At 38.3% G+C, this 13,000-nt stretch overlaps 1 protein-coding gene across 2 annotated transcripts in view; it reads right to left on the reverse strand.

Annotated features, from left to right (window-relative positions):
* Positions 1-209: 209 nt before the first annotated feature.
* The window catches only part of LOC127938970 (potassium voltage-gated channel subfamily H member 5-like), a 94,848-nt gene continuing 82,057 nt past the window's right edge, over positions 210-13,000 (reverse strand). For both annotated transcript variants that reach the window (XM_052535918.1, XM_052535917.1), the window contains exon 12: positions 210-4,579. In XM_052535918.1, coding sequence (XP_052391878.1) covers positions 3,446-4,579 — 1,134 coding nt within the window. In that variant the 3' untranslated portion in view covers positions 210-3,445. The remainder of the gene's footprint in view (positions 4,580-13,000) is intronic.

The raw sequence follows: 13,000 nt of genomic DNA on the forward strand, positions 1-13,000 counted from the left end.
TTAATGTTGTAAAACAACACACACAAAAAAAAATCTAACAGCATGGATCCTTTTTTTAAAGGCACGGTAGCTAATATTTGCTGACAGACTATCTATATTTGTGTTATTAAATAAAATATCATAGATCAAAAATTGTGTTAAATTAATTTTATTCATTATGGGTTCCATTTGATTTTAAATCAAATGGATTTTGATTTAAACCCCCCCCCCCCCTCCCTCCATTTTATAGACACTGGAACTATAATAAATGGTGATTTAATGTGAGTTACATTTGCTGATTGTGGTGTAATGGCCAGCGTATATTGATAAAAAGAGGAAATGTTCTGTATTGGCGTGTAACGTCTTCATTAACAACGTAACAATTTTGTAATGTGTTTTTAATGTTTTAGTGCCCAGGCCTCTACCCTTTTGTGGGTGTGTGCAAGAAAAGTTGCAGCAAAACACTGCTTTGGCAGGCAAATATCATTCTCATTGGCATTAAGTTTTATACAGTTCAAAAATGCAGCATGCAGTCAGATGCAAAGTCCAGCGCCTCACTGGGCCCATGGTGCTCACCGTCGGCTCCAGCGTTTGTGAGAATGAGGCACGTCATTTCAAACCCTCCCCACTCTGAAAAGTTTCAATACCCAGTGGAGCTGAATACCCTCCTAGTTTCTGAAAACTGTGTGTAATCCTTGAAACAGGCACCCTGGGGTCCACGCAGTGCGTCAGGTCCATTTCATTACAGAGACTCATGTCATCTGCCACACTATTACAGCGTTTAGCATCTATTATATCCATCTCTTTAATTTCATGGGAGACTCGAAGAATAATCCTTTCACTGTCTGTGCTCCTCTTTACTGGGATGAATGACAGGAAAAATAAATCAAACCGAATGAAGGAGCACAGGACACTGAAACCAGTGAATGAAAACAAATCGAGATACATAATCGAGAGTGTTTTATTTTTTATGATGCTCCAAGTGTGTTATAAAAGGATATTATTATTGATTATTTTCATGATTCAAAAATGTTATATCAGCTTGAAAGGGGTAGTTCAGCCAAAGATAAAAATTCTGTCATCATTTATTTACTACCTATATGACTTGTGACACAAAAGGTGATATGTTAAAGAACATACTGGCCGTTCTTTGCCATATAATTGCAGTTCATGTAAATCTTAACTGTCAAGTAACAAAATAAGAGAAAACAGGAAACAAAGTATCATAAAATTGGCCAGAACAACATCAACCTTCCTCATTTTGTGTTACATTGAAGAAAGATTCAGGTTTGGAATGACATGAGTAAATGATGACAGAATTTTCTTTTTTTTAGTGAACTATTTCGTTTACAAAACAACTCTCAATTTGAAATAATGGGGTTTGGAAATATTATGCCCTTATTTCTGTAAATACAGTAAACTTTATTATATTTATTTTGCTCAAGTAGCAAAACAGAAAACCCAGTAAGGTTTTTATCAGCATCCACTGGTAACAGCTAATAATGGGACACAGATATAATGCGATTAGCACAAAGTAACTAATGTCTTTGGCCCCATGAACATCATAAACTCCAAAACCATGATTAAACCTAACAATTAGCAGTGAGCTAATATTATTATCCAAGCATTTACAGTGATTAGCATGTGTTTATCAAAGAGGGAACCAAATTAGGGAATAAGTGGAGGGATATATGATAAAAGGCTATTGCATTGAAGTACTGTTGCTTGTTTATGGATTGCTTTATGATAGAACATTGTTATGTTAAAGTATCTATATTCAATAACAGGAAAACTAATACAACCACACTCCTGTTGTTGTTGTTGTATTAATCATAATAGTCTCTCTTCTGAACCCTATTCACAATTCAATATGTGTTTGGTATGAACATAACCAGAATGGATTAATAGCATACAATAGAGCTGATGGGAAATAAGAGGTGAAGGGGCATTAGTCATTATGCTATAAACCATCTAAAGCACCCATGGGTATGCTGATAAGCAGTGAGTCACTGCCTGTAGATATAATAATATAATATTTAGAAAGTTCCCCACAGCACTTTCAAATGACCAACTTAAAGGTTAATTCAAAACCAATACCTTAGTAGGCAGTTTAACGTGACTTTAGTTTGGGTGCTGGATTAAAATGTAAAGGTTTTTGAAATATGCGTCTGGAAAATGAATTAAATGTGGGTAGTATACGTTGAGAATTTCTATTGGGAAACAATAATAGGAATACATGACCTTTCATATTTAACACAGAATGTTGATGTCATGCAAAGAATTCAGTGCATGCCTGTATAATTTCCAAATGACCTGAATGTGTTCATGCTTTCCCAAAATGCAGGCCTCTCTTTGTGACTTGCACTTTGTATGTTTGCATAATTGATAAGGGAAAAACAATTAGTCCTACCATGCCAGAGCTAAATCCATCCAGCATGCAGATACAGTATATCTCTCTAAAATATGTAAAACTGACCCTCAAAAATTGGCCCATTTCTCTCTTATCTATCATAACGTTCCACAAAATAAATACAGAAAAGGCAATAATGATAATGGAATTTGAAACAGTGTTGGTAATAAAATGGGTTTTGAAGATCAAAAATGAGTTTAGTTATTGGATTATTTCCTAAATCACATCGAAGAAATCATCTAGCGAACAATCTTGCAAACTTCCAATCATTATGCTCATAAAAGGGAACTGCATACAGGAGGGGGACATACTGTTTATGCTAACTGTGTTAAAGGGATAGTTCACCTAAAAATGAAAAATCTATCATCATTTAGTCAGCCTCATGTGGTTCAAACCTGTATGACTTTCTGTATGTTGAATATAAAATCTTTAAAAAGTCTTGGTGTTTTTTTTTTGCCCATACAATGAAATATATAAGGTCTAATGCTACTCTATGTGGGATCCCACTGTCATTCACTGTATGGACAAAGATAGGTTATAAATTAGTCAGTATTTATCTTCTTTTGTGCTCTACAGAGCAAAGTAAGAATGTATTTGGAACGACATTAGTAAAATGATGACAGAATTTTCATTTTTTGAGTAACTATCCAATTCAAATGACTATAGCTATTAAAAGACATTTCACTATGAAGAATGACCGATTGCATTATTAAACCAAGCCTCATTCTGCCTTACAGCAACCCAAGATCCCATGTCTGGGGCATCAAGCTGTCACTCAAAGAGAAAATCCCTTAAAATATCACCTGTTTAGAAGATCCCATGTGCAAGGTCAGAATAAAATCATCTCTGCATGCAGCCGATTCTGTATGCGTACAAGCACCTACTATCCATAGAGAAGATATCATTGGCAGGCCAGATTCCAGCTGGACATGCAAGTATATATTTACAACAGCAAGGATCCTCCCTCTAATCATCAGTATTCACCTTTCCTTCCTGAGTTTAAGGAAGGGAAGAGATAAAAATAGCATATCAATATCTAAATATAGTTATCCTTATTCAAAGGGGTCCGTTGTCCCCCTCCATTTCTGGAGTGACAGGCTGAGAAACAGCAAAGATGTCCTGGCACTGAAGTGTGTTTTTTGGCGAGGAGGCCTGAGGAGGTGGGGAAGGTTTCCTCTTCTCGGAGAGAAGTCTCAGAATCTCCCCCACCTGGTCCTCTAGAGCTGCTAGCCGACTATTTAATGTCTGAATGTCACCTTTTAGTTCCAGCTTGGCTTCGTGCAGATTGTTTTGAAGCACAGACTGAAATTGAATCCCCCGAAGGTGCACTCCAGGGCTGGGCTGTTCGTACGGGCTCCTTTCCATTGAGCATCTGTCGTATGGGCTCCGTGAATCACCAACCCAGTCAATACGTAAGTCACTTTTTGTGATTCCGCTGTCGCAAGAGTCAGTCTTGTGTAGGGCATTATTTTCATCAGTTTCATCACTATTGTTACCGTTTCCAATGGGACCCCTTTCATTAGACCACCCACCCTCTACTTCCTGGCTCTTCCCATCCTGGGAGATCACATTTAGTGCCTGGGATACATCCCCCCATTCTTCTTCCTTCTGCTGTGGCTGCTTCTCTAGTTCCAGCTGAAGCATAGGAGATGATCCTGATACAATGTTATGAAAACGCATCCAGCCTCTTCCTGCTCCTCCTCTTGGTTTAACCGGACTTGTTACCTTTAGACAATTTGAGCCATCTATGCCAAAGCTGGGTTTGAGCTCCATAGCCTCATGGCTTTCACTCCTGTTCAGATCCTCAGTCTGAACATAGGCTAGGGGGCTCTGGATCGGGGTTATCTGTGAGACGGTCACAACGCTGGAACCACTGTTCCCGTTTCCCGAACCAGGGGCCCCATTTTGCATGGGGGCCACGTGCTGGTTTTGAAGAGGATGGTGGCCCTTGAACTGGGGCTGATATTGCTGCTGATGAATCTGGTGGGACAGTGGATGGAGGTGGTGTTCCACCTGAAACTGGTTCCTGTCCAGGTCATGCTGGGATGAACGCATCTCCTTTTGTTGCTTGAATTTTTGGAAGAGCTTGCGGACAGGATGGTCTACGGGGATTGACAACGTCACCTCGTTTTTGTGGTGTCTCCTCTCCTCTTCTTCCTTCTTCACATCGACAATCTTGCGGAAGACAATCTGTGGAGGCATAACAATAGTAAGAAATTGGTTTGTTTGGAATCTTCTCTGAATGAATGAAATACAAATTCAAGCTCTAAAGAAGCACTAGATACTAAGAAGGCATGAAGAAATGTTATGCTGCTTAAATAATCCACTGGCTAATTACATCAGAGCAAGAACATATTTATCATGATTAAGGTTGCATAGATTTACTATTCCTCAACTTTTCTTCACTTGTGACCTTTACATCCAAAGCAGAGGGGAATAGGTCACCATAACTCCTGATAATAATTCAAACCCCTTAGATATGGAAAGTAGTTTCCACTTCAAAGTACAATAATAAAAATGTTAAGTGTGAAAGTGTGAAATTAAGTTTAAATACAGAAATAAAGTAACATTTTGAATTGTGTAAGAATTATACCTTTAGGTGTACAAAAGCTTGTTACTGGGGCAGTACCCTTGAAGTAACATCTTTGTAACTTATTTACCCCTAAAAGTTCAAAGTAGTACCTTAAGGGTCCATATTACTACTATAAGGTTATAATGGACACCTTTTATAGGTATGTAAGGCAAAAATGTCCCCTTAAAAGTACTGCTCCAGTAACAAGATGTTGCATCGTTAAATTTACAATTTTGCACATTTGTTTTCTGACAGTGTGTTTCTGAGATCAGTCACACTGTGAGATATAAAGCCATAACTGTGAGAAGCAGTGTCGAAATTGTGATCTATAAAATAGCATATATAAGAAATAGATTTCCTCTGAAACCTTCCACATCATCCAGCTCCATCTGTCTAGACTGACTATGGGTAATTTCATGTAGGGATGCACAAAATTAGATTTTTGTCGATATCCGATATGCAGATATTTTTCAACAAATTTTGCCCGATACCGATATATTTCAGGGCTGTAACGATATGCGATATGAAATCGAAATCGCCATATGCAGGTCCACGAACCTACATCGCGATGTGAGAAGGCAGAATCGCGACACACCCCTCCTAGAGTTATGCAATGCTACCACATTTTTTATTACTATAAGTATTATTTGAAGATAACATTATAAATTACGTTTGAAGGAGTCGATTAACGCGGATACGCGTTATGAGTCATTTTTTCCTGATAACCCGAAAAGAACTTAAATTACACTTTCAGTTTTAATCGTACAGATAAGAGCAATACATCAATCGAATCTGTAAAGGGATTATTTTTTTGGGATACAGACATAATAACAACAAAACTTTGTGCACTTAAAAAATAAAGATAACAAACAAGGTGTGCTGTCTGCAGCCTTTGTCTGCGCTGATCTTCTTTGACGAACACGTCATTAAAATGAACTGTAACTCCGTGAATACTCAACGAAGAGACATGAGAGATATCTATAGAAAGCTTGACATGTTTACTTTTAAACTAAACAAGTGCTGCCGAAAACATATATTCTGTGATAGAGTAATCCATATGAAAACAAGGCGATGTCCTTTTTTCACGTCTCAATTCATTATATCTAATGTGATCACGCCCCCGCGCTGAACGCGCTATTCAGATTCAAACTGAAGCGCGCGGCTTCTATATGCCCACACAAAAGAAAAAGCAGCAAGACTGTTCTTCAAGTTCTTTTTATTTTACTGTTTGCTTCGCGGTGAGAGGAATAAGACATAATTCACCCCAAAAAGATGTGATGTGGTTTTGAGAAATGGATTTCCTCAGAAAAAAAAAAAAATGAAGTCCTCTATTCAGCAGAGATCATAAACATAAATAAGTCTCTTTATATTTATTTATATACTTGTATTAGTTTTCACATAAGGTGTAAACATTTTACTAGTTAGATTTTCCAAACTATAATTCCTGACTAAAATGTATAATTAAGTGAAATATTATGAAGTTTCAATAACAATATGCAATACTATATCATTCAAAAGCTTGATGTAAATAATATAAATGTAACAAATAAATGTAACTGTAACAAATGTAACAAAAAATGGTGTTCTTTTAATTTATCCCCCCTAAAAAAACTGAAAAATATTCTCAGCTCTTTTCAACATTAATAATAATAATAATAATAATAATAATAATAATAATAATAATAATAATGATAATGATAATTATGATAATAATAAGAATGTAAGGGTTACATTCTTTCTTGTAACCCTTCCCTCTCAGTGACAGCTGACTGAAAGGCTCATTATGCAGCTCATTATGCAGCTTATTATGCTGCCCTATGTCTTCTCAGGTGTAAATCACAATGATATTAATGATAGTTGACGCCTACTCGCATATGACTTTTACCAACAAAAAGTGTCTTAGAAAATTTTAATCAATATATTGTTTTCTGTGAGTGAGTAAAAAAGATGATTTGCACATAGTTTAGAAAGAAAAATTGTAGGCTACAAGCTCCAGTTCACAAAAGTCCCAGGAACCAATGTTCTTTATGCGTTTTATGGCCTTATTCAAGTGTTTTAACATTTTAAATGTTTCACTAAACATAAACTTTTTTTTCTCAAAAATACAATCATGTACATACATGCATTTCACATATAATTATAGCCCAGTTTGTGCTGATTACAGTGGGATTAGACTTTACCCATTTAGATATTTATAAGAAACTGAAAAAAGCACAAATGTCAGGGCATGACAAAACTTCTCCAGGCCCCAAAAATACCCTTAGACTCCAAAGGGTTAATAAAATAATTTTAACTAATTTTTAAATATTTTTTTTCCTCAAAATATATTTTGAATTGTTTTGTCAAAGCATATGTATGATCTCCGCCAGCCAGAATTTCCCTGGCCACCGCGGAGCTACCAGTATCATTCTCAGGCCCTCCTCCCTCACTCTGTGAAGGGCTGGAGATATCAACGCAATCGGTGGGAACGCGTATAGGAGAACGTGTGGCCACTCGTGCGCCAGTGCGTCTATTCCCATGACCATTGTGGCCATGGCCTTGCCCACTGCCTGAACGGCACATTTCTGAAGACAGAGCGAGAGATCTGTGACAACACAGTTTTCTTCCCACTGCGTCTTGTAGCTCCGCCTGGTATGCCGTGAGCAGAGAGATGGCGTTCATGGCCCGGACTGAGAGAGAGAATGCTTTGTAAGCGTGCTCCATCATGCTTGAATGGAAGTGGTCCGCTTTTGATATTAGTGTTGGATTCGCAGCCGCCGTATGCTTTGGATGCAGGTGCATTGCGACTAAAGGCTCCATGGGGGGCATGCAAAGAAGGCCTTCCTTCTCCATACCCTCCACGTCGAGCGCAGACCCCCCTTGCACGGGCATTTTACTAGTAAACGGGTTGTCCTTCCAGGTGACAGAAACCTCTTCCAGAAGCTCTGGAAATATTGGAAGGAGTTGTCTCGCTGCCCGTTTAGTTCTCGGCAGCCTTTTCCCCTCATAGCGTGACTTTGCAGTCTCGGCTACTACAGTCGGCCACGGAATGTTGAGTTTCTCCGCAGCATGTTTGCACACGTCCTGCAGATCCACACTAAGAAGCGGTGAGGATGGTGCCCCGCCCGCCCCCTCCGTGGATCCCGCCGTAACGAGGGGTTGTGCCGGTTGCGCAGGGGGGAGAAAAGGGGAATCCTCAAAATCCTCCTCCTTTTCAGAGAGAAGGAAATCCGATTGCCCCTCTTCCTCAAATTCATATGCGCCCTCCTCTTCCTTTTCCGTGCTGAGGACACCGGCCAGAGGGGCGCATACATCCAGTTGCTCACCCCACGATAAAGTTGCCGTGGTGGGCAGCTCCACAGGAATAGGTACCTTAGGGGCGGGAACCGGAGCAAGACTAGCTGACATGAGGGGATCATTGCCAGACAAGCTAGCTTGGCGTGCTAACCTGCGACGGAGGCACTTCATTGTGAAACGCGTGCAGTGCTCACAGCAACCGGGACTATCGACCGCCATTTGAGCATGTTTCAGCCCAAGACATGCAGAGCATACCTGGTGTGTGTCTTTGCATGAGAATCTTGTTCCCACATGAGCAAAGCTGCGGATCTCCCTCGCTAGCTACGGTAGTCTCCATTGCTGCAGTCATAGTCGCGGTACTGAATGACCCTGACAATAAACTGTAATCCTGATTGAGGGGTAGGCGAAAGCGGCGTGGTGGCCAACAGATCGTCTATACGCACAGTACTAGAATTATTAGCCAGCAACCAGCCTGGAGACTAGTTGATAGCTAACAGAGTTGGGTAGGCTTCTGGCGTGAAGCGAGAAGAGCTTTTTGAATTGGGGCCAATTGGGGCCGGCTAAATGGAATTGGGCTTCTGAGGAATACGCAGAAGGGGCGTATCCCATAGTGAGACACCGAAATGTATGCTTGAAAGAGAACCACTGGTGTGGGCTACTGTCCTTTTAATTTTTATTAGAAGTAGACCAACAGTGTCCCCTACAGATTAAAACTCCTTACTGAGTGGGTGTTAGGACCTGGGGGAGGCTGCCACTGCTGCCGCTGCACGTGCTATTACTGTTTACTCTATCATACATCAAACCTCTGTACTAATCATAATTCAGACAAAACTTTGCTTTAAGCATGAGCCACACGGCTGACGTGATCTAATCGCTAGCACACCCTGAACACATGTGAGTTAACACATTCCTCTTATCGACAAGACATATCGGCATGATTTTTCATATCGCACTGATGCCTGTATTTACAATTAAAGCCATTATCGTCTGATTCCGATATCAGTTCTATAATTTCGTGCATCCATAATTTCATGTATGCTATTTGTGCAACTGTGACATGGCTACATGCTCACAGCAGTGTGTTTATGTATTTATTGGCAGTAGCAAGTCTCTGTATCTACAATCCCAATGGCTACTCAAAACTAGCCCAATTTATTTTTTTTGGCAGGGTTTCCCCTGCTAAAATTTGCATTCCAGGGGATAGATATATCATGTTATTGGAGTCGCTTCAACCCACAAAAATGAAAAATAACCTGTGGCAACAGTATTAAAGTAGCCCAATTTTGCAAAAAAAATGCAGACTTGGCAACAATGACTCTACAGCAGTAGCAACAGAAGCAAGAAGTAGTGTGTGCAGCAGATCTAGTCTACCAAGACCAAGTACATTAACACTGCCATATTCATTAACATACCAAACTATCCAGAGAGTTATCATGACAGAATAGTCACACTGGGAAATACAGTCACTCAGCAAAGCACAACAGTATTTAAAAATAGAAAGAATGGGAATAGGAACCTTTCTGTTGTACAGTCAGGTTTCTATTTCAGCAAGAGCTCTTACTGATTTACATATAAAAGATGAAGTATTTGCTCTCATGCTTGCGGCCAGCTATGCAGTGAAGTGCTACTGGCGTGATTCCTGAGGCATGGCAGAATTGAGCAGGACAGCACAGTACCCAAATGAACAACACTGGAGCTGTTCCAAGTGGGTCAACAGACACTTTCAGGAACTTGTAGCATTTACACTACCAGTACTTAGAAGTTATCACAGATATGTACAGTGATTCAGACCTTTCACCCAACAGCAACACAGCAACCATGCAGAAACAGCCTGTCCCTTTTCCTTCCCCGCTCATCAGATATCTTTCAGCTGTGGGTATATGCAGTGCAGTAGCTTTGATTTTAGATTTTAATTAAAGTGTTAATTAGCCACACAAGCCCCCTAGCTGAGCACCCTAGGGAGTTCTGTACGGCCCAACCTGATGGGAAGGACATATGACCACATGGCTAGTTGTTTTTAAAGGAATTTCATCACACATTCAAAGACCAACCTGATGTGTAAAACTCTCACTTGCAGTGATTGTCTAATCTTTGTATCACTTTCACATTACAGTAAAAAAAAAAAAGAAAAAAAAAAGTAAATAAATAAATAACAATTGTGAACTTGTTGAAAATTACTGCATGCTTTTTCATCACTATCAATGTTGTGTGAGATAATGTAACAGCAACCATGCTGACTTAAAAAAAAAAAAAAATCCTCCAGGTAAACACTGGTCTGTAGTGTTAAAAATAGAACAGAGCATGTCACGTGCCCTTTAGTTATCACTGTGCAGTCTTTAGGCACCCTGAAGTTCTGCATCGCATGTCACTTCTCATCTCCCAGGAGGACTCTGGTAAATAATGAATCCAGCCCCCTTCTGCCTCTTTGTATTATTTAAATGATGCTTAATATGTGCAGAATGAGATGGGAGTGACTACAAAGAAAAAGTGAGAGTGGGCTAGGATCAGTGTTAAGCCAAACACAAAATAAGCACTAGGGTGCAGAGTGAAAATGCAACAAAGGAAATAAAGCTGTGTGCTGTGATGGATGCTAATTATGTTTGGGGAATGACAAGAAATGGTCCAAAAACATATTTGCTGGAAATAATAGTCATCACATAACTGCTATAACAGTTGTAGCATTTAATTTAAATTCTAAACTTAACAAATATGTATTTAGTCACTATTCAGATCAGTTCAAATTAGGGTTTCACTGATAAAGTATGGCCAATACTGATAAGCTGTTAATTATTTTTAAGAAATAGTTAAACAATAATAATCTAACAACAACTGAATGTAAGCATCACAACATTATAATATACATTGAGGAGAATATATTCATTTTGAGATTTGCTAAAGATTACATTTAACAATGTTATTAAATTATTAGGGATTTTTAAGATTATACTGCATGATACAATTTTAAATAAATAAGTGATAGATGAAAAAGAAGGTAATCAAAATCTAAAAACAAGAACATGAGAATGAACAGTTAAATATCCAAAATCAACTGATACCAATGAATAATAATAATAATACCAATAATAATAATAATAATAATGATAATGCTGTTAACCAATATGGTACCAATATATAATGCATCCCTAGTTTAAACAGCCATACGTGTATCTGAGCAAATACTTAAAACAACTAACATCCTTTAAAGGGTAAAAGATATAGCTGCTTATTATAGCTGAATATAATCTTCTCTGTCTAACATAAAACACCATTACATACTGTATATGAATGTGAAAATGCAGTGTAATTGATGTGTATAATATATGGATGCAATATTATGTGCCCTTGGAATAAAAAATAGCTGTGAATTAAGTGCAGTGCCATTATGCCAGAATATAAAGAATTTACTCTTTAGCCTCAGCTATACACGCTGTTAAATTATTCCCTTTGTGCAGTCTCTTATTGGATAATGACAATTCTCACAACGCTAAAGCTATTTTCTGAATAAAAGCAGAGACAGAAAGAAAGAAAAAACATGTCAACAGCCTGCATCTCTGCTGCAGAGGAAAACTGATTAGGGACTTATAATGATCTCTTCACATCTATGGGGAATTTTAATGAAGAATCCAATATTTAATTTGCACTTTGAACAAGCATTATTGTTCTAACCTGTGTGAAGAGACTTTTTCCCTCTTCCAACAAAGATGAATTGTATAATTGGAATAATTGCATAGGCATGCCAGGTCAGTCTTGTTTTATTTAACACAGCCGTAAGTTCACTCCTGGACAGAAACTCAAACTAATGAGCTGTAGTATTAGACTAATGTTGCTACATGTCTTAACACCAAAAACTTTCCAGCCTGCAATTTAACAGTACTGTCTGAACTGTATTAGGGACAAATCTACACAGCATTTCTTCAACATTTCTTGAGATAACATCAGCCCCACACAGTAACAGCAGCTCAGCCAATGGCCTGAGATTGGGTGCTGGACTTTCTGTTTGGCTGTTTCAGGGAACCTGTTTGAAAGTGTTATTTGTCAAAACAATGAAAGTTAAGGAGTGCAAATGACTTACCCCATTAACTTTTAATTTATAGACAAAGAAACATAAATATAATTATAACAATCTTCAAAATATAATTTTGTGTTTTAGAGATGAAAGTAAGTCATTCAGGTTTGGGACAACATTAGAGTGAGTATATAATCACATTACTTTCATTTTTGGGTGGACTAACCCTTTGAACAACATTATCAAGAAAAATAAATTGTCAGTGTAACACATAAACATTTAATACCACGTGTGGTTGATTGAGACTGAAATAGAGCAGAAGCATGAGCTCAGAAACCAAGCCACGTGGTAACGGAGAAAAAAAAAAAAGACAACATGAATGATTTATTGGACCTAGAAAAATATGCTTAATTCATCTCACTTACCCTGAATTTGAATGAAGAGGCCCAGCACATAATCAAACTGTTAAGGCCAAGATTACTAAAAATAATAAAATGATAAATGCAAGACAGAACAAGGATGATTGACTAGACACACCTGAGCAAAATGACACAGTCAACTCAACAAAGAAACACGTGCAAAAGGAAAACAAAGTCCATGTAGTTGGGACAGTTGAGAGGAACTGGGACCTTTTACTAGTATATTAGTTTTGGTTGCTTTGCTTCAGAAGCACTGTGACATAAATAAAGGGTAGCTAGACTATTATTAAACAGTGTTTGGTTAACCTGATGTGCAATACTTTTGAAAAAAGCTATTA

Source organism: Carassius gibelio, chromosome A20 (assembly GCF_023724105.1).
Source record: "Carassius gibelio isolate Cgi1373 ecotype wild population from Czech Republic chromosome A20, carGib1.2-hapl.c, whole genome shotgun sequence".
Classification (NCBI taxonomy): domain Eukaryota; kingdom Metazoa; phylum Chordata; class Actinopteri; order Cypriniformes; family Cyprinidae; genus Carassius; species Carassius gibelio.